Source organism: Leptonychotes weddellii, chromosome 10, assembly GCF_054177405.1.
Source record: "Leptonychotes weddellii isolate Sample4059 chromosome 10, ASM5417740v2, whole genome shotgun sequence".
Lineage (NCBI taxonomy): Eukaryota > Metazoa > Chordata > Mammalia > Carnivora > Phocidae > Leptonychotes > Leptonychotes weddellii.
In genome coordinates this window covers 36,587,631-36,612,314 of record NC_138378.1, presented here as the reverse complement: position 1 = coordinate 36,612,314, position 24,684 = coordinate 36,587,631, and the positions used below count along the sequence as shown (strand labels likewise).

Here is a 24,684-nt window from a genome sequence, read left to right as displayed (position 1 = left end):
AAGATCTCATTCCTTTTGATGGCTGCATAATATTCCATTGTATATGTGTGTGTGTGTGTCTATACACACACACACACACCATATCATCTTTATCCATTCATCTGTCGATGGACATCTTGGCTCTTTCCACAGTTTGGCTATTGTGGACATTGCTACTCTAAACATTGGAGTGCACGTACGTACCCCTTTAAGATAAAAAATTTAGGTCTTTTTCTATGGGCAGCATGAAACTACTAGGGGGTCTTGATGGGGGAGGTGTGTGTGGAATGATCGGATTTAAGTTTTAAAAAGCTGCCTCATCAGTTGTGCAGAGAAGGGATTGGAGTGGGCAGATGTGGACATAGACAACTGGGGGAATCCCTGGTAAAGGCCATCGGAGACCCAATGGCCCAAAGTGACATGGTGATGATGGTGGTGGAGGATGGAAGAATAGAGCTCCAAGAAGTTTTTACAGAGCAGAGGAGCAAGACCTAGTACCTGTTGGGCTATGGTTATGTTGGTGGGGAGGAGGGGATCAGGCATGGCTTCAGCGTCTGTCTGGCGGAACTTGCTGGATGGTGTGGTGATATGCACTAGACAAGAACTAGAGTTGAGACTAGAGAGAGCATGTGGAGTTTGGTTTTAGACAAGATGATTTTGAAGTTCTTGTGATGTGACATGTAAAGAATGATGTCTCCAAGTTGAGTACATGGGTCTAGAGCTTGGAAGAAAGGTGGGAAATGTAATGGGAATTTGAGACTCGTTAGCCTGTGATTATCAAGGCTGGTGGGGTCTCCCAGCCTCCCAATGTCCTGTGACTTTGATATGTGAGCAGATGTGCCTCAGGGCCTTTGCATGTGTACCAGTCAGCACATTTAACAGGAACAGTAAGTTGAACTACCAGTTAAAGGAGAATTCCTCCTCTAAAATGAAGCAAAATATATTGTGTGTTTTTATACTAATAATCGAGATACAGAAATTTTGTTTTCTCATATTTCTTTGTCCTCTTTCTCCTTCCACCTCCTCATCCTCCTTTTCTTTCTCCTTTTTTTCTCTGCTTTTCCTTCTCTTATTTTTTTCCATCCTGTCTACTATCGTGGCATGTGGTAACCTACACTGACGTTTTATATGGGCACAGTGCCATAACAGAAAGGTCACTCTTTGGGGTTTACTTTTCTCAACCCATGTGGAGGGTTAAGGGACACTCTTTATAAACCATTAAGAGGTAACTATCTGTCTGTCATTTTACATGGGCACATACTGCTTATAAGTAGATTTAGGAACCAGAGATGCATCCTTAAGTAGAGTACGCTTTTATTTATAAGTCTTATTTATGCAGCTAGATTAATGTTTTCAGTTCTGGAGAAATTTTACATGCTAATCACTTTTTGTTAATTTTAAAATTATTTTTTAAAAAATGCTAGTCACTTTTTCCCTCTAATTAATGCTGATTTATTTTGATTTTCCTGGTTAATAGATTACTGTCCTAGATGAGACATGGACCGTATTCAGGCGCTACAGTCGTTTTCGAGAAATGCATAAAACATTGAAGTTAAAGTATGCAGAGGTAAGTTATGAAATAATTATCTCCAATTAAGAACATTTATTTTATAAAGCAAATGAGCTGATTGCATTATCAATGCTCCCCCCCTTTTAGGTGTCAGCTTGTGTCACCAAGTTTTATTGCAATTACTCATCTGTCAAAGGTAGCTTTTTAACTTCTGTTCTTTGTTTCATTTCCATCCTACACAATTTAAACATTTCCTGAACTCAAGATTTTGAAAGTGATAGTAAAGTGATGGTAAATGAATTCTATCCTTTTCATAAATTTTACAACGAACCTTAAATAAATATTTTAATCAATTTACAACTTTTAAACTGTAAGACCTATTAAAATAGTAATAAATCCCTCAATATAGATTTGTCCTTTCTTTTCTTAAAAAAGACTATATTAATACTTAGACTTCTACTTAATGAGAAGTTAAGTCTTAAAAGTAAATTTGCCATCAGACATGGATGGGAGATAGATCATAAGTATGGAATTATTTAGAACCAAGGAGGCATTTCATGCATCTGATCAGATATCCAGAGTATATTGATACATTGTTATTCTTTTCCTCTTTGGACAAAGACTAGTTTTTAAGATACTTTTGACTTGGGGCGCCCAGATGGCTCAGTCGGTTAAACGTCTGACTCTTGGGTTTTGGGTCATGTCATGATCTTAGGGTGGTAAAGATCAAGCCCCACATCTGGCTCCAGTGGGGAGTTTGCTTAAGGATTCTCTCTCTCTCTCTCTCGCTCTCTGCCCTCCGCCCTATTCACACTCACTCGTTCTCTCACAAATAAATAAATCTTAAAAAAATAAAATACTTTAGGGGTGCCTGGGTGGCTCAGTTGGTTAAGCGGCTGCCTTCAGCTCAGGTCATGATCCCAGGGTCCTGGGATCGAGCCCCGCATCGGGCTCCCTGCTCAGCAGAGAGCCTGCTTCTCCCTTTCCCTCTGCCTGCTGCTCTGCCTACTTGTGCTCTCTATCTCTCTGTCAAATAAATAAATAATATCTTTAAAAAAAAATAAATTAAAAAATAAAATAAAATACTTTATAGCAGAGAAGTATTCCTAAAATTAATGTGTATCTCCCAAGCGAGTATTTATTTACTTTTATTTCAACTAAAGGAAACCTTGTGTCAGCACAGCTCTTTGGGAATTTTGGTTTGAACTGACTGCAAATCAGTCAGTAGTCACTGTCTAATACCTGCTTTCCCCAAGTATTGTTTTTCAGCACTATTTTTATAGTTTCTTATGATACCCTAAAAAATAATTTAGTCAGACTTTTTTTTCTACTTCACACTAAATAACTAATGTTTCCTTAACCTTTCCATGCCTTCTCCTCTTTCTTACCCAATATAAATATAAAGAAAATTCCTTTTTGTAAATAAGATGTTTCCTTGAGTTTTGGTAAAATTGAATTATCTGAAATCCGGTTGTTTAAGTATTAATAGTATTCAATTAAATATTGAAGAAGCTTAAGATATGAATTTTAGTTCAGTGTTCCTCATGGAGCTCAGTCCCAGAAGTAACTGCATCAAAGTCATGTTATTAAGTTTCTACAATTTACGCTTCATGTCCCAAGTTAATATTGACAATAAAAATTGTAAGTATCATGTACATATTAATGTATAGAGTGACTTGTTTTTAAAGTGAGCTTTGCAGCTCATTACCTGCCTGATTATAAGTTACTATACCAGTACTTTAATAATGTACAGGTTTTCATATTAACTTACTAAATTCCCCGATGATAGAAATGTGTATATATGTATCATTCATACCATGACTTATTTCATATCCATTCTTTCAGTGACGTTAGTTCAGGGCAATACTACTTAGGAAAATTTAGTATATTCTAATAATGGAGTGGTGTACAGGAACAAAAATGTCTTCTCTTATGTATCCTCAATTCCTCTTGGGACAGACTGACAATAAGCAAGGGAAAAATAATAACTGTCACTTAACAAGTATGTGTGCTATGTGACAGTTACCATCTTAAGTGAGCTGCATGCCTTTGAGGAAAAATATCAGTAAAATCTAATGGGGCAGAAGGTGTTGGGCATTTTAGTATAGGGTTGTTTCAGGGTTGGGCTTTCTGATGAAATGACATTTTAGTTGAAATTTGAGGTGAGAGACATGAGTTTGGAAAGAAAGAATGCACAGCCCTAATCAGTGTTTTTAAAGAAAACTTCAAAAGAAACAGAAGTGATCTTTAAAAATATAATAGAAGAAAACATACCTGAGGCTAACAGTGATGTAAACATGTAAATCAAAGAGGTTGCCTGTTAGCAGGTAAAATTAATGAACATAGATGATCACATAACGTAAAATTCTTCTCAAGGGAAGAAAGAGTGTATTGCATACCTGCTGAAAAAAGTTAAGTGACCTTTGAATGAGGAAAATCGAGCTGGTCTCATTCATTCGGTCAGTCGTAAGTCTGTATTGAACAGCTCCACACTGAACACCATTGTAAGCAAGACAGCCACGTTCCCTCCTCTCGCAAAGCAGAGAGAATAAGCAATAAACAAACAAACTAATAAGTGAGATCATTTTAGATAACATTAAGTGCCGAGGCAGTGTGATAGTGTAGTATGATAGCTGGGCATGCAGGGAGAAATCTGAATGTTAAAAAGGAGGCAGACATGAAAACCTGGGGGTGAGCCTATCTTCAGTAGAGGGGACGGCAAATGCACAGGCCCCGGAATGGACCAAGCCTGGCCTGTTCCAAGAATAAAAAGACCGGTGAAGTGTCAGGTGTGGTAGAGATGAGGGCAGGGAAGTCGATGGGGACTGTATCATGTAGGGCCATGAGTTTGATCCCGAGTGCTGTGGCAAACCACTGGATGATGTTGAAGAAGGTCTGCACATTCAGACTAAGCTGGAATTTCCGTTCTATCCATGTATGACTTCTCACAGAAACCTTTTTCTGGAACACAGGCTCACGATCTAAATGACACCCAAGATTGGAAATTGCTTATCTGTGTTGAGTCCAACTTTGTGACTTATAATTTCTTTCTTCTCAGGGCAAAAAAAAATGTTAAGAACTTACAGGCATGTGTGTGCATCTATTTGAAAGAGAGGAGGTGATGTGAGTAGGGATTTGAAACCGTGTGGTGATATCCTAAAACAAACCGTGCCTCTAGAAAGGGAAGTTGTGCTAATTACAAAGCCTGAGGGGACACCACTGAGCTTTGCAATAGCCACACTCTAATTTCCTCACCAGTGACTGAGTGCTGATGGTGCCCTGGGTGTTGTGTTATGCTTTTGCCATTCGTGACTTCCTGTGGTTGGAGCCAGAGACTTGCCTCTTGTCACACAACTGGTCAGCGGAAGCCAGTGTGGAAGCCCAGATGGTTGGACCCCATTTACTATTTCTAACCAAGCAATACTATAAAAATAAAAATGGAGGAAAAAAGGTGATCTGTAAAAATACAGCAACATGTCATTGTAGATCTAGATAAATCTTATTCCAGTGAGAGGAGAATAGCATCACCCATTTAACATTTTCAAGATGAAGCTTAAATGTCAAGTTGAATATCAGCTCTATTTTCTAACATAAAGTTGACTTTCCTTTTGTGCAGCCTACCTTCACATAATCTTACTTGCTAAGCGTTTGTGGAGACTTGAGATCAATAATGTTTATTAGGTCTTCAGTTAGGATTGTTCTTACTATTGTTCATATTATTGCCATCTCTGTGTATAATGTTAATCTTACTGAAGTAATCAGCTACCTCCAGATGATCTACTTGGCCTGACAGCATCCTAGAAATCACTTGACTTGTCAAAGTCAGAGCTTCTTCAGGAATGTCAAAAGGTTCAGATAGAAGGATGCTGAAAATTTACGCTTACAGATGACTGTTTCATAGCCAAGTGGGAACATGTTTCATTTACCTCACTCCTTCACCAAATTGGGGTCATTATTTCTATACAAGTAGGAAACTACTCTTGTTCTCTCAGTTGCAAGAGTAACAAGACGGTTGATTTTTTTTCTTAATGATACATACTAAATTGACCAAGTTATACAAAGTTTCACATTTTTAATCAAACTGAAAAATGTGCTTGAATTCAAAATACACAGGATTTGTAATTACTTGCCAAGATAGAGAATCTCTGTTCACCTTAAAACTTTAGTTTGTTTTATAGCTTATAATCTTTTGGAACTCTGAATTATATCCTATTCATTCACACTTCCTTCTTGAATTTTAGCCCTGTTTTTCCTGGAGGATATATCTCTAAAGAAGTTTGATGAGACAGTTCCTTTTATGGAGATTTTCTTTTTTCTTCCAGTGATTTTTTTTTTCCAGATCATAAGTTACATGTTTATGGTAAAAGATTGAAATTATTCAAAGATGTATACATAGAATGTGAAAGTTTCTCTTCATCTAGCCCCCAGAAGTTAACCGTTCGCAGTGCCCTTAGAAGGTCTTCTTGGGTCCAGCTAACCATTCAGACTCACAGGACTCCCATAGGCCATACTGAGCATTTTGAGTGACCTGAGAAAGGTGTAAGCAGATAGCTCTGCTTGCCAGCAGAATACCTACAGGGACATGCTGAGTTATAAGAGTCACCTCACTCAGGGAAGCCTAGAGCTATGGCCTCCCGCCAAAGAGCTATCACTTCCCCAGTCTACCAACACTTTATCCATTTATCAAGCGATTGATCATTTTGCCAAGAGCAGTGGTCCTAGTAAACAAAGTTGGCATACCACCTAACCGGATTTTCAGAATCCTCTTCATGGGTAGTTTCTAGGTTCTTGCTGTTGTGACTACCTCTCTGTGCACGTTCTCTTTTTTGAGAAAGAGAGAGCTGGGTGGCAGGGGTGGGGGTGGGGGCAGAGGAAGAGGGAGAGAGAGAGAGAGAATCTCAAGCAGGCTCCATGCCCAGCACAAGCCCGACACGGGGCTCAATCTTACAACCCTGAGATCATGACCTGAGCCGAGATCAAGAGTCAGACGTTTAACTGACTGAGCCACCCAGGTGCCTCCTGTGTGCACATTCTTAAAGATATCTACCTGACTTCTGATTCACACATGCATACTTTCCCTGTGAAGCAATTTGGTAATTGCTCAACTGTTTTTAAAGACGAATTTACAAAAAATCAAGATTAGGAAAAGAACACACAGAAATTGGGGAGACTGAGAGACCCAGGGCCTTGCCTCTGGTAGTGACAAGGTTTTAAGAATTCCTTACCCATCATTCAGCTAAATCTTCTAATTTCCCTGTTTACTTACCTTTATTTGCTTAATTATATACTGTATACTATAATGTCTCCTTCAGGAGAATGAGGTCAACTGAAGACCCTTCAAGGATACTTTATATACACTTGGGTGGTGAACCAATTAAAACAAGGAGGGGTTGTTGATTATTAGCTATAATGTATGTCTGTGAAGAAAACAGAAGAAATTTAGGGTTATTACACACAAAACAACTTAGTGAATTGAAAGGTCAAGGAGCCACTAGGTCCCATGAAATGCAGGCGTGGGCATTGAGGGCAGGGGTAAAGCAGAAACCAAAGAAAAATTTAGTCCATTGCTTTTGTACAGTGACAAATTTCAGAATAAAAAAAGGAAACAAAATTCTTTGTCCTGTATAATCCTAAAGAAGAATAGATTGGCTGCAGGTGATCTCGGATCATAACGGGAACATTTGCTCATTCTATTTTCAGATTCATTGTCTGAGGAGGCTGAGCCCTCATTGGAGGTGCTGCATTATTCAAGGTTTTTAAAATTGTTGTTTTATTTTTATTTATTCATTTTCCTTAATCTTAGCAGTTTCTTCTGGATTCTAAATAGGTTTCCCTTTTGTCTTGAATTAATTTGTCCTCTTGATATATTGACATGTATTGTGCAAGATAATAGCTCCTTCTGGCTTTCTTTCTCTGCTCCCCTTCATTGACCTTGTATGGAATCTTAATCAAATTAAACCCTGTGTTTTCAGATTCCACATCTGTAAAATGATAATGCCACAGCTAGTTTGTAAAAGCCTGTGAAAGCCTCAGATAAAATATGTTATTGAAAGTGACTATGAAGTAATATGCAGCATCTGCTAGAGAGCATGTCTTTGAAATTTTATCATGCAGATCATTTCTGCAGTGCTCTTTATCTGTATGAAAAATTTTTTACTCTATTAAAATCAGTAGTATAATCCCTTTAAACATCAGTCAAGTTAAATGCTCAGAAACAAATGTTCTCTTTTCGCCACAGAAAAGGCAGAGTTACTGTTAATGTCTAGTGTCCATGAAGTTTACCTGTGGATCCACGTCATAGTCTGAGAGTCCATCAAAACAAAACATAGCTCATCAAGAAGCTGAAAAGAAAGACTATTTGAAAACCATGTTCCCTCTCAACCATTAGAAAGAATAGTGAAGACATAGTGCCCCTGCCCCCTGCTTTCTGGATGAGTGGTCTAGTGGGCTCTGAACGTATTTAATGAAGTAGTAGGACACAGGGCTGGAAGATGAGAAGGTCATTGAGAGCTGCTCCTTCTAGGAGGTTCAGAGATGCCAAACTCTGATTCTTAGAGGACTTTATTTTAATACATTTAATAAGGAGCCCTCCCTTCCAAGTGCTAGAGCTTAGTGGGCACCTCACCTCTCAGGAGAACTCTCTCAAGCTGAGAACAGTGAGGCATTGGAATCCATCATCAAGGGCCCTTTTATAATCTTGGCCAAGAGCGATTCTGCAACAGGTGTGTGTTAGTCTGCCTAGAGTCAAGAGGACGAACCGTGGAAATGGACTATGTTATATATTAAAATGTACCCTCCAAATAAATGCTAAGGGAACTTTTAATGCCTGTGCATGGTGAGAGCATAAATCACGTGGAACATGACATGTGCCTGTCTGCATTATAACTTAGTTATCACAGTGAGTCATTAGAGTCCCTGAGTGTCAAACAGGAGATCAGCCTCCATCGGCTGCATCCCCAGTGGGGCTCCCTTCTCCCTACAGAGCTCAGGGAGAAAAGTATTTTCAGAGCCTTCGAGTAAAACATGAAAGATTGCTGTGTTAGAGCAACTGTTCTATCTCATGTCTGGCAGTCTCCGGGTACCCAGTAAATACCAATGGGAGGGGAAAAAAAGCGATTAGGCAAGAGGTGATTTAATTTGTATATGGACTTTCAGTTTGTGCTGATAGAACCATTTCTCACCTTCTTTATTTTCCAAGTAATTACCCCAAAGCTGCACCAAAAAAAAAAAAAAAAAGGAAAGAAAAACTGGCTATTGGCCTTGGATTTGTTTTGGACAGCTATTTACCATCCATCACTGAAATGTATTCTCAACAGTTTTATAACCAGCATTCCACATTTAATATAAAAATTGCAAATCCACTCACCACCCAAATTATAATGCTACCAACCATAGCCACAGGGAGCATCCAGTAAGCCTTAGATAAATACACCTGCACCAAGCCCTCAGCCCCCTTGAATTTTTAAATAGCAGACAGCTTTGGAGGCAAAAATAGAACGCTGCCTGCCAGCTTCCTGACCTAGTATGTTATGAGAGACCCAGGTATCTCTCTGTATGGTTTCCATCACACCATTCTCCACCCGATAGATAAACAGTATTTAAATCACTGCTTTCAAGGGCAAGGGGAGCTGGGAGCAAAAGGCATCAGAATTTGCTGGGAATCTTTTCCAGGATACGTGGGCACTGGTGCCACACTAGGAAATTCTGATTCAGTAAATCTGATTCGGGGCCTAAGAGTGTGTAGTTAAGGACCAAATTCCCTAAATGATGCTCTCTGGGCCACTGGTTAATACGCTGCCTGTCATTTCTTTTGCATCCACCTTGGGAGCATTAGTTGATTTTTCATTATTATAGGTCACCAGTTCTAAAAAGTAATTTCCAGGGGCCAATAATCTTGTCAAAGTTAATGACAGGCGAGTTTAAGCCTAGACAGTGAGAGCATGTTGATTGTTTCTTTGACCACCCAAAACTCTGAAGCATAGAGTAGCTAGCAGGCTTTCTTCTTCAGCCACCAAGGAGACTTCTCTAGCAGGGGGTTGGACCCGTTTGCACACTACGAAACATAAGTACACCATGGCGCCTTAAAGATTTGAGTACTCCACGGTTTCTCATTTTAGAAATGAGGACTCAAATGCCCAGAGTTGTGTTGAAAGTCACACCAAGACTTGGGGTGTAGGCAAGGTTCATGTCTCCTGATTCCTAGACCCTTCTTTGTTTTGAGTCTTCTTCTCCGTGACCGTGTTCATTCAAGAAGAGGGAGTTTTCAGAGTGCCCCAGATGAGACCAAAGAGAAGAACATCTCTTCTCCGCAAAAATCTGTTACATAAGCAAGTCCCCACAGATAACTAGAAACTGGGTTTCTCCTGTGAAATGTGACAGTGACAGGTTCCTGCCATGCCTCAGTCCCTGAAAGAGGCAAGTAGTGTCATAATAAGAGATGGAAAATGCAAGCATTTGAGTTAGTCCAACTGTATAATTATTCTTAAACATGCAATATTAAGTTTTCACAGATCTGAAACACTTCTCACTTTCAAAAATTGTTGCAGCACATACGAATGTCCTCAAATCTGTCTTCCCTGGCTCATGCCTAAATAAGATTGACACTGGCTTTGGGAGGAGTGAGATTTTATGCAGAAAAGTTACAATCCTTATACCGAATATGACCAAGTCAGTGCAGTCTTAACTGTGTCCAGTGATGGTTTTGAACCTAGGATGGCGCTGCGTTTTAGCACTTCGGTGACAGCAGGACAGCAGCTGTGTCAGTGGTATGTCCTTCTTGTAATTGCTGGTTACTCCACATGGGCCACCAGCAAAGAGTCCTGCCTTGCTCCCTCATTCAGCAAATGTGTCAGGAGAGTCACGAATGCACCCGGCTCTGGGCGAGGCATGTAGCAGGTATTCATAAATGCTGGGGGTGTGCTTGTTATCATAGCAAGGCTCTAAAGGTAGCTCATCGCTCCTTTAGTAATCCCCCTAGATTGTTCTGAAGAGTTGCTCTTTCATGCCTCTAACAGAACTTAGAAGAGAATTGCTTATTTGTTTGTGAGTATATTTCTCAGTGATAGCTGTTCTTATAAGGCCTTGGAAGCTGCTATTAATTTTGAGTAGTCAGAAATGCTTCCACCTAGTCAGCTGTGAGAATTATGGCAGCCCTTTGATGAGTTTTCATTATTTGCATTTCTCAAAAGCTGGAGTGGCTAAAATTTATGGCCATAAACCCTCAGGGTGTGGATGTTTCAAATGCTGTAGGTCATCATGTAGGTGTGTCTACTTGTAAAAGACAGGTTAAAGCTGATTTGACCAATTAGAGTGCCAGATGGCATTTCCCCCCACAGTCTTTAAAAATTGGGTACTACTTAGGTAGCCAAGTGTTACGGGAGTAAGGAAAAAAATGCCTAGTAAATGAGGAATGAAAATAAAATACACTTTTATTAGGTGGTAACAGAAGTCAAATGTTTTTCTTTCGTTAGTAAAGATTCCACACTTTGTTTTCAGTTTTCTTTCAGTAATTTATAATCTAGTTTTAGCAGCTTAATTGTTATAAAATCATAAAAGATAAGACTTTTTATCACTCATTTAAATTTGTGTATAAGGGCTGCCATTATTTATATCCAAAGGAATAGCGATGCCATTTGTCAAAATCTATGCTGTCTGTTGCCTCTGAGGCCACCTGGACCTAATATAGGGTCTGGCTAACCTAAATAGTGAACTTGGCCAAGAGAGAAAGGCTTATAATAAAAGCAAGCTTTTCCATTACTTATCATTTGTCTTCTTGATGGCAGCAGACTGGCCAACCTATCTTATTATAATCTAATAAACATTGAAGTCAGGATTTGAGCATGATGGGTCTTTGAAGATAATTGGGCTGTGACAGTTCACCGGGAATCAGAAAGGGAAAAATAAACTTGGAGATGAAAATTTCACTCTGAGATCATTAAGATCATTAAGAAATATCACAAAGCAACAGAGAATGCTATGTTGCTGATACACATGCATATATATATACATGGCTAGCTAGCGTGATGGATGAATGGATTTCAATGCTTTCATTTTCCTAAAACTGAGATTCACAGATAATTCCGTAAAATGGCTATTAGTTATAAGCAACTACTAATTGTCTTATCTGACTCTGTTGGTAATTCTTCATGTAGATCTGTGGTTCAGAATAAAGTCAATAACTTGGGTTTTTAGGCTCCACAGTCACTGAAGAAGGGAAAGACAAATTTCACTGGAAATGAGTAGGCCTCAAAATTACTGATTTCATTTTTCTAATGGCTTTTATTTCAATCTCTTTGTCTTTAGAATATGTTTTATTTACTGAATCGCAGAACAAGCTTGTCGTAATGTTTCTCTTAGGCCAAAGAAATGTGCTGTTTTATCCTCATTTGTTTCCTGTGTTTTAGTCTGCATAATCACATTTTGTAATTATACAAAGTAGGCCACAGGGCTGTTAAGTTTTCTTCCAGTGTTCTCCAGGCCTACCACGTCTTCCACAAATATCCAATTTATTTGATCTTAGTCATCATTGTTAACTTTAACGTACAGTTTTCCCATAAGGGCTCAAATGTCTTTGCATCGTTTCCCACTCCTGCTACAGGGATAATGGCTGTAGCAGGAAGAGATACCATTTTAAGGGATTGCTCATGAATACTGTCCCCATTTGTGTCTGTCCTTTTTCTGTTCTGCAACCTCTTTAAAAGTAACATTCTTCATTATTATATTTTCCTTCTACATACCTTGGCCTTTCTTTTTTTTTTTTTTAAAGATTTTATTTATTTATTTGAGACAGAGAGAATGAGAGAGAGAGAGCACATGAGAGGGGGGAGGGTCAGAGGGAGAAGCAAGCTCCTTGCTGAGCAGGGAGCCCGATGCGGGACTCGATCCAGGGACTCCAGGATCATGACCTGAGCCGAAGGCAGTCGCCCAACCAACTGAGCCACCCAGGCGCCCCTACCTTGGCCTTTCTTCAAATAAGAATGCTGCGAAGATTTTACAGGAAGTCAGTACACTCCTCAAAGGCAATATAGCCAAGAGAATAGGTAAAACATCTCCATGGTACCTGAAATGCTACTTCCAAGTCCCGCATACAGAGATTTTAATAATTGGTACTTGAGTTATAGAATTTCAGAGCTGAAAGGGAACTTGAATGTCTTCTTTCAACTCCTTCAGGTTTCACAGGTGATAAAACTAGAAACTAGTTTTTATACATTGCTCAAGAATATACCAGCAGCTCCCTACTGAACTGAGACTTGAAATCTGATTGCCCCAAATCCCAGGTTATTAAAAGAAAAAGACATATGGTGTTAATTTAACTGTTCCATTAAATCTATAAAGAGAATAATCACTTTTTATTGTTTCTATAAAAATGATGCATGCTTATTTATAAAAATTTCACATAATACAAGGAGAAAGCAACAGATCGCCCCAAATCATTCTCTAAATATAATTAATGTTACTATTTAATGAACATTATCTTAAGTACTTAAATGAATAGGCATGGATAAAAGGATGGATATGTAAGTTGAGAAAAAGAAATTAAAATAAGAAAAAGAAGAAAGAATGAAATACTTTTAGAACATTAGGTTCATTCTAGATATCCTATCTTTAATTGCTAACATTAAGTTTAATTTTACTTGAAGGTGTCAGAAGTGAAAGAAAATGAAATAAAACTGAAGAAATTGCTGAACTTCAAATTAAATGTTGCTCTACCAGAAGTTATAAGTTCTCTAAAATATATATGACTTTAAGCAAAAGGATTATAAACAAACATAAGAATGTGAGCTGCTAGTTTTCAAATGTGTTTCCATTTTACAAATTATCAGTTGTGTTTCCGTTTTATGAACAATCTCTTGACTTTTGAGCACCTGTTTGGAGGTTCTAGCAGGGGAGCGCAGCTACTCATGTACCCTTGACCAAAGAACAGTCTTCCTCTGTTGGGGAATGTCATCCTCTATGACTGAGTGACCGAGCGGGCAGCTTCCAGGGGGAGGGATGCACGTGGAGTGGTGAGGGAGGAAGGGGACACCTGCCTAGCCAGCCAGGTCAGCTGAATCAATCCTGGTGATCAGTGGGGTGACAGATGTCCCAGCCAGATCACTCTCACATCCATCAGTTGACTGTTGTAACAAAGACAAATTAGCACACTTTAACTCCCGTCTCCCAAATTTTAAGTCATTTTATATTATCTTTTTTACATTGTCAAGATATATAGCGTTCACATTCTTTTATACCTTAGCCAAATATATTTCCCTGTTGGTTGTGATTTTAAATAGAGACAATATTTACTTTACCATCATTTCCTCATTCCTGAGATCTTTATATTGTGCTGTGTCTTGGTTGGTTATTTTTGATCATCCAGTACGTTTTGGAAAAGATGCCCTTTGATATGTTTTACTTGAATTCTTATGTGTTTGAGAATGTCTCTCTGTGGCCTGCACACTTGAAAGTCACCTTAGTTAGGTCTAAACTTGTGGGTCACGTTCCCTTTCCCTTAGCACATTTCATTTTGTGTCATTTTCTTTATATACTTTGTGCTCATCTGTTTTGTTTTTTTTTTTTAAGATTTTATTTATTTATTTTTCAGAGAGAGAACACAAGCTGGGGAAGCAGCAGGCAGGGGGAGAAGCAGGCTCCCCTATGAGCAGGGAGCCCAATGTGGGACTTGATCCCAGGACCCTGGGATCATGACCTGAGCCGAAGGCAGACACTTAACCGACTGAGCCATCCAGGCGTCCCTGTGTTTTCATTATATTTATTCTACTTCTGTTTCTTCTACTGGGGCTTTCATTCCAATTTTTTTTTTTTTTTTTAGTTTTAGCACGTTGGGGGTAGGGAGGGTAAGGGAGGAGTGGGGATGGGAGATGTGGTTGTACTGATTGTTCAGTCAACTTTCTTTATTTTAGAATAGTTTAGATGCTATTTTTTGCCTTTCAGCCTGTCTTGTTAAGTTTTTGCTGAAAGCCAGACATGGTGTATTGGGTAAAAGGGATTGAGGTAGATGGGCCTTTAGTGTGAGGCTCTAGGTTCATGGGCTAGGATGCAGGTGGTGTTTGTAGTTTGCTGTAGCTGCGGTGTCAGAGGCTTGCCTTCCCCCCAGTGTCCTTGGTTGGGTCTCCCCTAGAGAGGAAACCCTTTGGGTTTTCCTAGAGACTTCTTCAGTAGAGCCTGAGGCTTGCCGTTCTTCATCTGTAATCCGTTGTTGTGCAGGAGCCCTCCTGATATGGTGATGAGGTGTGGCAGGAGTGGAAGGCCCTGTAGGCCTTTGATCAGGTTTCCTCTTCCAGTGAGCCTGCTGTTGGGCATTCCACTTTCTCTAGGTTAGACAGACTTTTGTTACCCAAGGTATGGTTAGATTCCAGCAAGAGTTTCCCTTGAGAGCAGGCCTGTTACGGAGAACAGAGAGCTTTGGGTGTATTTCAAAATGGTTACTTTTTCTCTCCTCCTGCCAGAAAGTAGCGGACTTTTCTCCCATCTCACAATGAGAACATGGGTGTGGAGGTAAAACTAACAGAAGTATGCAGACCCTACACATACACCGAGCTTGTAACACCAACACCACTCTGCACTGAGCCTCCAGTAACTCACCGATTACAGTTGAAAGTGTTCCTGACTCTCCTGGCTCCAATGTAGACTTCTGCGTCACTAGGCTGTGATTCTGTCTCCGCCCACTTGTCTCCCCAGTTTGGGGACATCAGTTTGCCCGTAACCCCAATTCTCGGATGGATCTAAGAAGAGTTGTTGAGGCTTTCAACAACTAGTCTGTTCAGCCTTTTTCTTGTTGTGAGGGCAAGGATGTTGGCTTCCAGGCTTCTAACATACCACATCAGAAACCAGAAGTTCTGTTCCAATAGTTCTATTAGTTCTCACCCACGGCTTCCCCTATTATTAGCAACTTACATGAGTATAGTACATGTGTCACAACGAGTGAACTAATACTAATATTGATACATCATTATTAACTAACGTCTATATTTTTGAGATTTCTTTAGTTTTTACCTAATGTCCCTTTTTTGTTCCAGAATCCCATCCAGGATACCACAGTTGCATTTAGTTATTATGTCTCCTTAGGCTCCTCTTGGCTGTGACAGTTTTGTATACTAACCTTGTTTTGTTTTTCAGATTATTCCATCTTTGGCCTTTGGGAGCTTTTTCAGGGGATGCTTGCATTCCTTCGTAATACCCCATCATGGTGCTCTTGTTTTGGGTACTTCCTTTCAGGCACTACAAGATGCTTCAGGCTCAGCTTACGTATTCCCTGTCCCAATCCTAGAATTAGCCATTTCTCCAAGAGCTGGCTCACTTTTCCACCCTTTTTCCCTTTGTAGTCCTTTTTTTTTTTCAATCTGGGTATGTACTTCTTTGGACTTTTCTTTTGAGATGATTTTTGTGGTTCCTGTAAGACCGTCGGTAACTTCTTGTCTGAGTTCTTCCTGGCTGTCTGGGGCCAGTTTTTCGTGTAGTGTGTGTTCTTTATCTGCCTTTGCTTATGTTTTACTCATCCTCTTCTCACCCCAGTCATAGTTCTAGTTTGAGTTCCTTCTGATTATTTCTCATCCCCTTTTAAATTTGATTTATTTATTTACTTATTTATTTATTTGAGAGAGCTGGGGGAGGGGCAGAGGGAGAGAGAGAATCTCAAGCAGACTCTGCGCTGAGCACAGAGCCTGACATGGGGCTCAGTCTCACAACCCCGAGATCATGACCTGAGCCAAAATTAAAAGTTGGGTGCTCAACAGACTGAGCCACCCAGATGCCCCTAATTATTTCTCTTTAAAAAAAAAAAAAAGATTTTATTTATTTATTTGAGAGAGAGCACAAGTGGTGGGGGAGGGTGGTGCGGGGCAGAGGGAGAAGCAGACTTTCCACTGAGTAGGGAGCCTGATGCGGGGCTTGATCCCAGGACCCTGGGATCATGACCTGAGCCAAAGGCAGACCCTTAACTGACTGAGCCACCCAGGCGCCCCTTATTTCTCATCTTTAAGTGAAGTGGACTAATTATTAAGGGAAACACTGGTGTATCACGAGGGCAAAGAGGGGACAAGTATTGGGGATGATGAAGACAGCAACCTACTACTTACCTAAACTGCCTGAAATTTTTCTGAATTTCTTTCCACCAGTTTTTTCCTTTGCTTTGAGACACTTGTTCTCTTATTTTCTGGTGTTCACGAGGGCTATGGGGTCACTGGAGGGTCAAATGCTTGCCCTCAGACCTTTCTTCCCTCTAGTACTGTGAGCTTCTCCAGGTTCTTCCCCCCACAACCCCTCCTCACCTTCCTCCTTGCTGCAGGTGTCCCCCACCTTTTCCTTGTCCCTAGATTTAGCCTCTAATCACAGTGTAGTGGAATGCCTGAGATTTTGGATGTTTGCTCTGGTGGATCACTCATGGTGCCCGCGGTCTGGAGATAAGGTAAGGAAGGCCCTCGGCAGCCCCACGGTGCTTTCCCTGGGTGCCGCCTGGCCTGCGGTGCGGGGCTGTGGCAGTTTCCTAGTTTGGAGAGAGAGTGTTTCCTTTTCATCTCTTCTGTTTCTGGTGGTGCTTTTGAAGGAGATGAACTCCACCGTCTTTAACCAGAACTGTTTCCTTACATTTTACTGTTTGTAGAAAGATTATTTTTGTTTGAATCATATTTTCAACATGAGACACTCTGTGAAAGTTATAAGGGGAAAATGAAATCTTATAGAAAGAAAATTATTTTTCCCTTGTTACCGAATCCCAGTATATTGATAATTTGTATATGAGTCAGAACTGTTTATCTGAGTCCCTCTAGAATTTAGTTATTGTAAGGAATATAGGACTTAAGGAACTGTGATTTTTAGAAATGTAGGCCACTGTATTTCCTTTGTCACAGGTTACAAAGGAAATCAGAGGAGTCTCTCCTCTACCTGCAGATTGCCATTCACTGTTCCTGACAACATTTCTCATGGAAATCAAATCTAGACCATCTGCTAGATTAAAAAATGAGGCAATAAAAATGAAAATTTATGAATATAAAGAACTTGAGAAGAAATGAAAATGTTCAGATAATATATCTTATTTAAAAATTTCTGTTTAACATGAGAAACCAAGCAAGCAAACAAAAGATGTTGATATATGTTGGACATGAGTGGGAAAGTCAGGGACAGTTTGGAATCTCCCCCTTTTTAGCCCTTTCCTATATTCTTAATTTGTTGGAAATACTACTTTTCAGACAACACCACTTTCAGCACAATGGAAGAGTTTCTCTTTTTTGTTTGTTTCTTTTTTGTCCATTTCTTTGTTTGCTTATTTTGGCTCTCCAGGTACTTTATCCTGATCAATGGCTCTGTTGATCTTGGTAAATTATCCTTTTTATAAATTATCTGAACCATTTAATTAATTCACAGTCCAGAAATGAAACCTACAGAGGATTGCTTTTGCTGTCTGTTTTAAAATAAATGAGGCAGTGACTTTGTACTTGTACAGAGAAGTTTAGGCCTCTTCTCTATTTTAGGTTTCTAAACTCTTCTAAGGATTTTTGTAATATTACTGTTTTGAGAACAAAGTAGTAATTGCTGTCCTCTTTCCCTAGTCCAGGTAAAGACAATGGTAGTCTTTTTCCCTTCTGGAGGATGGGCTGACTCAGATGGCCATGGCTATATGTTCTGTGTCAACAACAGCTGTTGGTCCCCAAATGGCCTTCTGCACCATCTACCATGTGTTCCCAACTCCTTGGCCATTTCAGTGTCATATATATTTTAAATAAGATATTTCTAGTTTAGTATTATTTTGGGGTACTTTAAGAGAAATATTCTTTTGAAGGAATATTGGTTTGATATAGCCAACTGACAATCCATCAAATGAGAATACCTATGCTTGGCAGGTAAAGCAGATGGAAATGTATCTTTGCCCTAGAGGTCGCTTAAAAATGTCAAAGTTTTATGCAGGGTTTAACCAGATGAAATTGCTGATATTCACCCATTTTTAACTTACAAAATTGGCAATTTCGTCTCATTTAGCCCAAGCTTATAGATAGCAAGGGCTAAAAAGCACTGTTAAGATTTCTCTAAAAAGGAGAAATGGAGGTCGTTTTCATTCTATCAGGAGGAAGAGAGTTGGAGAGCTGTTTCTGATGTAAATATAATTACTTTAATGAGGGAGGTATTTTTTTCAATATTTTGTCTCACAGCCTTGCCTTTCTACTTTAGTTTGCTTGTGTCCCAGCCCCACCAATAGCAGTTGGGCCCAGGACTGTGCCTTCCTATCAAGAATGACACTGGAACTTCTGCTTCTGTTCATTTGCTTCCTCTCTTCGTCACTTCAACTACGTATAAGGATAGCCACCATTATTCCTGCTTTTTATTGAGAGGAGTAAGCTAATAGGGTCCCACTAATCTTATGTCCCAGGATGGACTGCCGGGAGCCTTTCTCCCAACCCAGCCCCTTACCTGTTACTCCCACTGCTGTTGCTCTGCCCTGGCACGTTCCTGTTCCCTTAGTGGGTACCCGTCCTCAGTTAGGTGCCGTTAGCAGCTCTTGGAACCATTGGCCACTGTCTAGCAGCTCTACATCATTCTTCTGGTTTAATATACTTAAAGGAGGGGTTACTTTCTTTCATCTGAATCCTGGATCCACGAGGACTTCAAAGGGATTTTTCCATACATTGGGGACCCCCCGCCACAGCATGGTGGTGAAACACTGAGAGTCAGCGCCAATTCCTTGTCTCGACACGGCAACCCTGTGACTACGAACCTTTCTGAGTCACTTAACTCTGGAACTGTGTTTCCTTGTCTCTAAAGTTAAATGGGTGAATATTATAGTCCTCTGATTATATGCCTGAAAGTTGTTAACAGGTGCCCTTTTCTTCCTAAAATCTGAACAACAGTATTACATATAATTTATACATGTTTATTTCACAGGGTGGATATTAACGGCCCAAAATTTTATCCTCCACCTCCGAATAGAGTATTTGCTGTTGATGACAAGGACATTTAAATGCTTGCTCCCCACCTGGGTCAGCTGCCTGAAGTCCTTTTAGTGCACCAAGTGCACCATTTCCAATTGAGCGTGCAAGTGTGACTGTAAATTTCCCCTGACAGAAACCACATCACCTTGTCAGCCATAGAAGAAAATGACAAAATAGCCAACTGTGAAAGCATGCCTGCCAAGGTTCCAGCATCACCGCAGTGGGGGGAAACACACTTGTACGAGATAAAATCGGGGCTGGATGAAGCCCCAAACACGAGCCCCGGTATACCTGTCTTCTCTAAGCTGCAACGTATGGGAAGTGTGTGTGCTAGTAAGGCCAGGGCTCCAGAAAAGCCTTTGCTTCCCGGAGCCACATCACCAATCCAGGGATGGAAGAGAGGGGCCAAGAGGAAATGGCACAGTGCTTTCTTCGTAATGAGCATATCCCTAGCAAATAAGAACAGTCATTAAGGTCTGTGTGTGGTTACTTCACAGAATCTTCACAGAAACTGGTGAAGTTTAGTACCATTTTCTGCCTTTTCAGCAGAGAATATTTAGGCAGAGAGAAACACGACTAGTCAGCTAGATAGTGGTCAAGCCAAGATTCAGACTGGGTCTGTCTTAACCTCAGTGCCTGTGGTCTTTCACTTAACCTTGAACTGACCTTAAAGCTCAGGGTCAGCAACAGAATTGGAACCCGGTGAGAGAAGGGGGAGAAGGGATGCTGCACCCCTTGCATCCCAAGTTTTCTCTGCTTTGGTAGAGAGAACACTGGAGCATGAAGGGAGTGAACGTCTGCCCAACTGCAGCTAACTTTAAAAAAGGGCCATAAAGTCATCAGAGATACCTTGAAGAGAGTAAAAAGGGATAATTACTCTTACAAGAAAAAGAAGATACCTAATAAAAAATGACCAAAACAGTTGAACACTTACCAAAATGACTAACCAGATGGCCAATGTGCATGTGAAAAGATGCTCAACATCATTAGTCATTAGAAAAATGCAAACCTGAACCACAGTAGAAATTACCGCATACCCACCAGAATTGCTAAGACGAGAAACCACAGCACCCGATGTTGGTGAGGATTGGAAGCAATTGGATCTCTCAGTCACGGCTGGTGGGAGTGTCAGGTAGTTAAACCACTTTGGAAAACCATTTGATAATTTCAAATACAGCTGAACACTTTCATACCCCAAGACGCAGCATTTTTACTCCTGACACTCTGACCAGCAGAAATCCCTGCATACGTTCATCAGAATGCCTTTGGGGAAACGTTCATAGCAGCACAGTGCCTAATGGCCAAAAACTAGAAACTAACCAAAAGCCCAGTAACAAGAGGCTGTTGAACAAATAAATGGTGGAATGTTCACATAATGGAGTAGTATTCTGCCACAGGAATGAGCAAACTATTGCTACACAACAGCAACGTGAATGGATCTCACAAACATGAGGCAGTGTGGTGAAGGCAGGCACAAAGTTCGTGCTGCATGATACCATTTACATAAAGTTCAAAAATAGGCAATGGTGAGCTACACTTGGAAGTCAGGCTAACGTCAATCTTTGTAGAAGGCAGGAGGGCATGGCTGGGAGTGCTTGGGGGGCTTCCTGGGTGCTGGACATGTCCTCTCAGTGGTGGTTACAGTGTGTTGAGATGTTGAAAATTCATCAAGTTGTTCACTTATGGTATGTGCACCTCATGTATATTCTTATACTTTAACACTAAGTTTTGAAAGCATTATGTATATCAATGCTAGTTTTTAATTTTTGATTCCCACTGTGGTAATAAAAATTTAAATCAAGAGATTTGCATATGTATAAAATAGGGATTTTGTGGCATATTGTGACCTATATTGTGGAAGAAATGTTGTTAATTTTTTCTTGATAATTCTTCATTGGCTTCTCGATTTGTCTGAACCCGACAAGGTGAGGAAGGCAGGAAGTAGTGAATTTCATCAACACCAGCAATTATTGCTGCTTAGCATTCATTCAGCCAGGGCAGCACTGGCTGGTCAGGTTCTCACCAGATTATAGAGTTCTTTCTGGCCTCCCAGTCTATAATAAAACTTATCTTTTTATTACGATTTTAATACCTCCAAGAAGAGAAACACAAAATAACTGAAATCCCAAGACCTGACTAAAAACAAATTCTGAACCTTTATTCTCTAAGGAACGAGGTGAAAAGATTCAAAGAGAGGTCTTCTTTTCACACAGAAATTCTTCATTTGTAACAGTAGCTATAAAAAGGCAATATGGAATGTTTAAAGAACCTGAACAATGGCCTCAGAACTGTTTTACAAAATGTTCAGGTAGTGTGCAAGTTTTCAAATTCTTACCTCAGCACAAAAATTAATTGAATTCTAGTGTAAGGAGGGGACTAAAAGAAGAACAAACTTGTGTTTTAACAAATAAAACTTCTGAAACGCCATCTGGCAGAGTCTAATGTTGCCTGAGACAAAATATTGAGACTCAGAGCTGTTTTTCCTTTGCGTTCCCGTGCCGCCTGCTCATTTGACCATTGTGGAATCTTGCCCTTGTTCAAGGTCACTCGGTTGGTGACGAAGCAAGGGAGGACCTGCCATCTTTAAACTCCCAGCCTCTTCCTCTTTTCACCCCATGATAGCGACTCCAGATAATAGATTAATAAACGCCTAAGGATCATCGGTGTGATATTAATACATCTCTTATAAAATATCTATTTCAGCTTGCTCCCCTTGAGTTCCCTCCAAAGAAACTATTTGGAAACAAGGATGAACGTGTGATTGCTGAGAGGCGGAGTCACTTAGAGGTAACGGATTTAAGCTTTTCTTTCTCCGGGTAGAAATTGTGCCATCTGATTGACCAGTGAGAATTGTTCCTGTTAGAAACACCACGGCTCTTGTTCATGGGTGTGAAGGTGCTGCTTCATTAACACCGGAGGTGGTGGCGGTGTAGATGAGAAAGTGACGATATCAGTCTACTTGAAATGTAAGCCCTTATCCCCCTCTGGTCTAATAGAACGTTTTTCTGGCATGGAAGGAGATAACATTTATCCTAAGGGTTAGGAAGCAGGCTGTGGGTGAGAACTAACTATTCACAGAGACAGATGGTCTGTAATACAGAATGAGGTACAAAAGCTTGCTGCAAAAAAACTTGCATTAATTAACTGAAGATACAGAGTATTGCACCATTGTTACTTTTTTGAGAGAGCTGGAAGCAAAAAGACACATACCTATTTTAGTCACAGTTAGGTTTTATTTGGCTTATTTTAATTTCATCTTCTGAGCCGGCTACATATAGAACTTCGGTTCAACACAACTGTTGTTTTTCCGAGGGTCTCACTGCCAGTGGGCATTGTTGACTGCTTTATGTGGTTTGTATTTCTTTTCAAGGTAGAGTTGCTTGTTTGGTTGGAATCTGATGCTAATGAGGCTGAGTCTTTGTGCTAAGGCACAGTCACCTGTGTCCTGGGTGGTATCTCTTGCTACCAAAGTAGGCAGGATAAAATTACTAATAGCTGACTGCAGTCTCCTGTCAGCAAGCTTGCATGGGGCCTCTTAAAGTCCGCTTTGCTACTTCTTTAAGAAGAAGAATAATAAGACCTATTGCAAGTGAAATCAAGTAAGAGAAGGCCCAAGAGAGCCCCTTCTGAATGGTAAAGTGCTACATAAAAATTCAGTATTATTCTCGTTCCTCCTGACAGCCAGTGTGACTTAGTGCCAGGGAACCAAGGATTAGGGAGACATCCAGAGGCTGGGGGGTCCAGTGAGAGCAAAAGAGGGGGAGAGTGGAAAAGAGAGAAAGATTGTGGTCCACGAGGGGCAGTTGAGAGTTTTGAGATCCTCATCTAGAACTGCTGTGAAGAAAGAAGAGTTTCAGGGGTAGCCATGCTTCCTGGCCTTGAGTTCAAATGTGAGAGTGACGTGTTTGAAGAGGTCCTGGATCTATGAAGCCTGAGCCCTGGATGAGTCATGGCAGGTTTCTGAAAAGCATTCTATGAGTTGCCATGACCCTGAGACCCAACTGAAGAACTTGCCTTCATGGGAGAGATTAGCATGGTGAGCCTGCTCGATTAAGTTCTCTTAAAAGTCTGATTGTATCATATAAAAACTGTAAAAATAATGATAGAACTGGGGATGGTTTTCTTTACCTAACCTTTACCTGCCTCAGTCATGTAGACTTGTCTTTAATGGGAACATGGAAGATGATAGGCCATAAAAACAAGTATATAAACTAACAGGAAATAGACTGTTGTCATCCCTAGCTTCTCAGGGCTCCAGTTAAAGTCACATGGCGCCCGGCTGTGGCACAGCAGATTGGCATCCTGTGTGCTGTGCATTTGTAGCTCCGCCTTTGGTGACTCTTCTCTTTCCATTCAAGCTTCCAGGGTCAGAGCCCAGCTCAGGGTCCTCTTTCGTTCCGGTATTTAGATGGGCCCATGTTTGTTCTTTCAGTCTCTCCTCCCTAATCATTTAGCCCTACTAAAGCCATCAACAGAGTAGATGAAGAGAGTTCTGTGTTAACGTCTCTGCCTATACAAGGACCCCTTCCATCGCCGTGACTGTTATTTACCTGTGGCGTTAGCCTTTAAAGAATGGATCCCACACCTCATGGAAACAGACACTGACGTTTTAAATTAAATGTATTTCTCCTAACGTTGAATCTTAGAATATCATGTCCTTTTCAAGAGCGAGTGTAATTTAATTTTACTTTAAAGGAAAATTAATCTGAGATTCTTGAGTTAATTTCCCATGACTATTGTGACTTTATTTTTTTAATCTAACATCAGAAGTCACCATTTGATTTAGTGTATTTTCATGCGAAAATTAACATAATTATTTTCCCTGAGTTTCCTGTTCAATTTAATTCAATATACATTTATGTAATTCCTAATACATGCTGGAGACAGTACTAGGTATTATACAGAATATAAAGAGAAATGAGACATTTCTTTCCCTCTAAGAGCATATATTTAAATTTCCTATATGAAACTTTACCTAGAGATAAAACTAAATACATAAACATATCCAGAAAAAATGGCTTTCAGTAGACCACATTTGAGCTAGTACACACTAGTATACACATAGTGTTTGCTCAAAGGGAATTGTCTGACAATTTTTTTTTTTTGGTGGGAATTTTATCAATATTCTTTATTTTTTATTGTTATGTTAATCACCATACATTACATCATTAGTTTTAGATGTAGTGTTCCATGATTCATTGTTCATGCATAACACCCAGTGCTCCATGCAGAACATGCCCTCTTTAATACCCATCACCAGCCTAACCCATCCTC

At 40.1% G+C, this 24,684-nt stretch overlaps 1 protein-coding gene across 1 annotated transcript in view; it reads left to right on the top strand.

The window, feature by feature from the left end:
* The first annotated feature begins 14,342 nt into the window (after positions 1-14,342).
* LOC145723848 (kinesin-like protein KIF16B) overlaps positions 14,343-24,684 on the top strand; it is a 30,354-nt gene continuing 20,012 nt past the window's right edge. The window contains exons 1-2 of the mRNA XM_081833250.1: positions 14,343-16,895; positions 22,114-22,197. Of these exons, the coding sequence (XP_081689376.1) occupies positions 16,848-16,895; positions 22,114-22,197 (132 nt within the window). The 5' untranslated portion in view covers positions 14,343-16,847. The remainder of the gene's footprint in view (positions 16,896-22,113; positions 22,198-24,684) is intronic.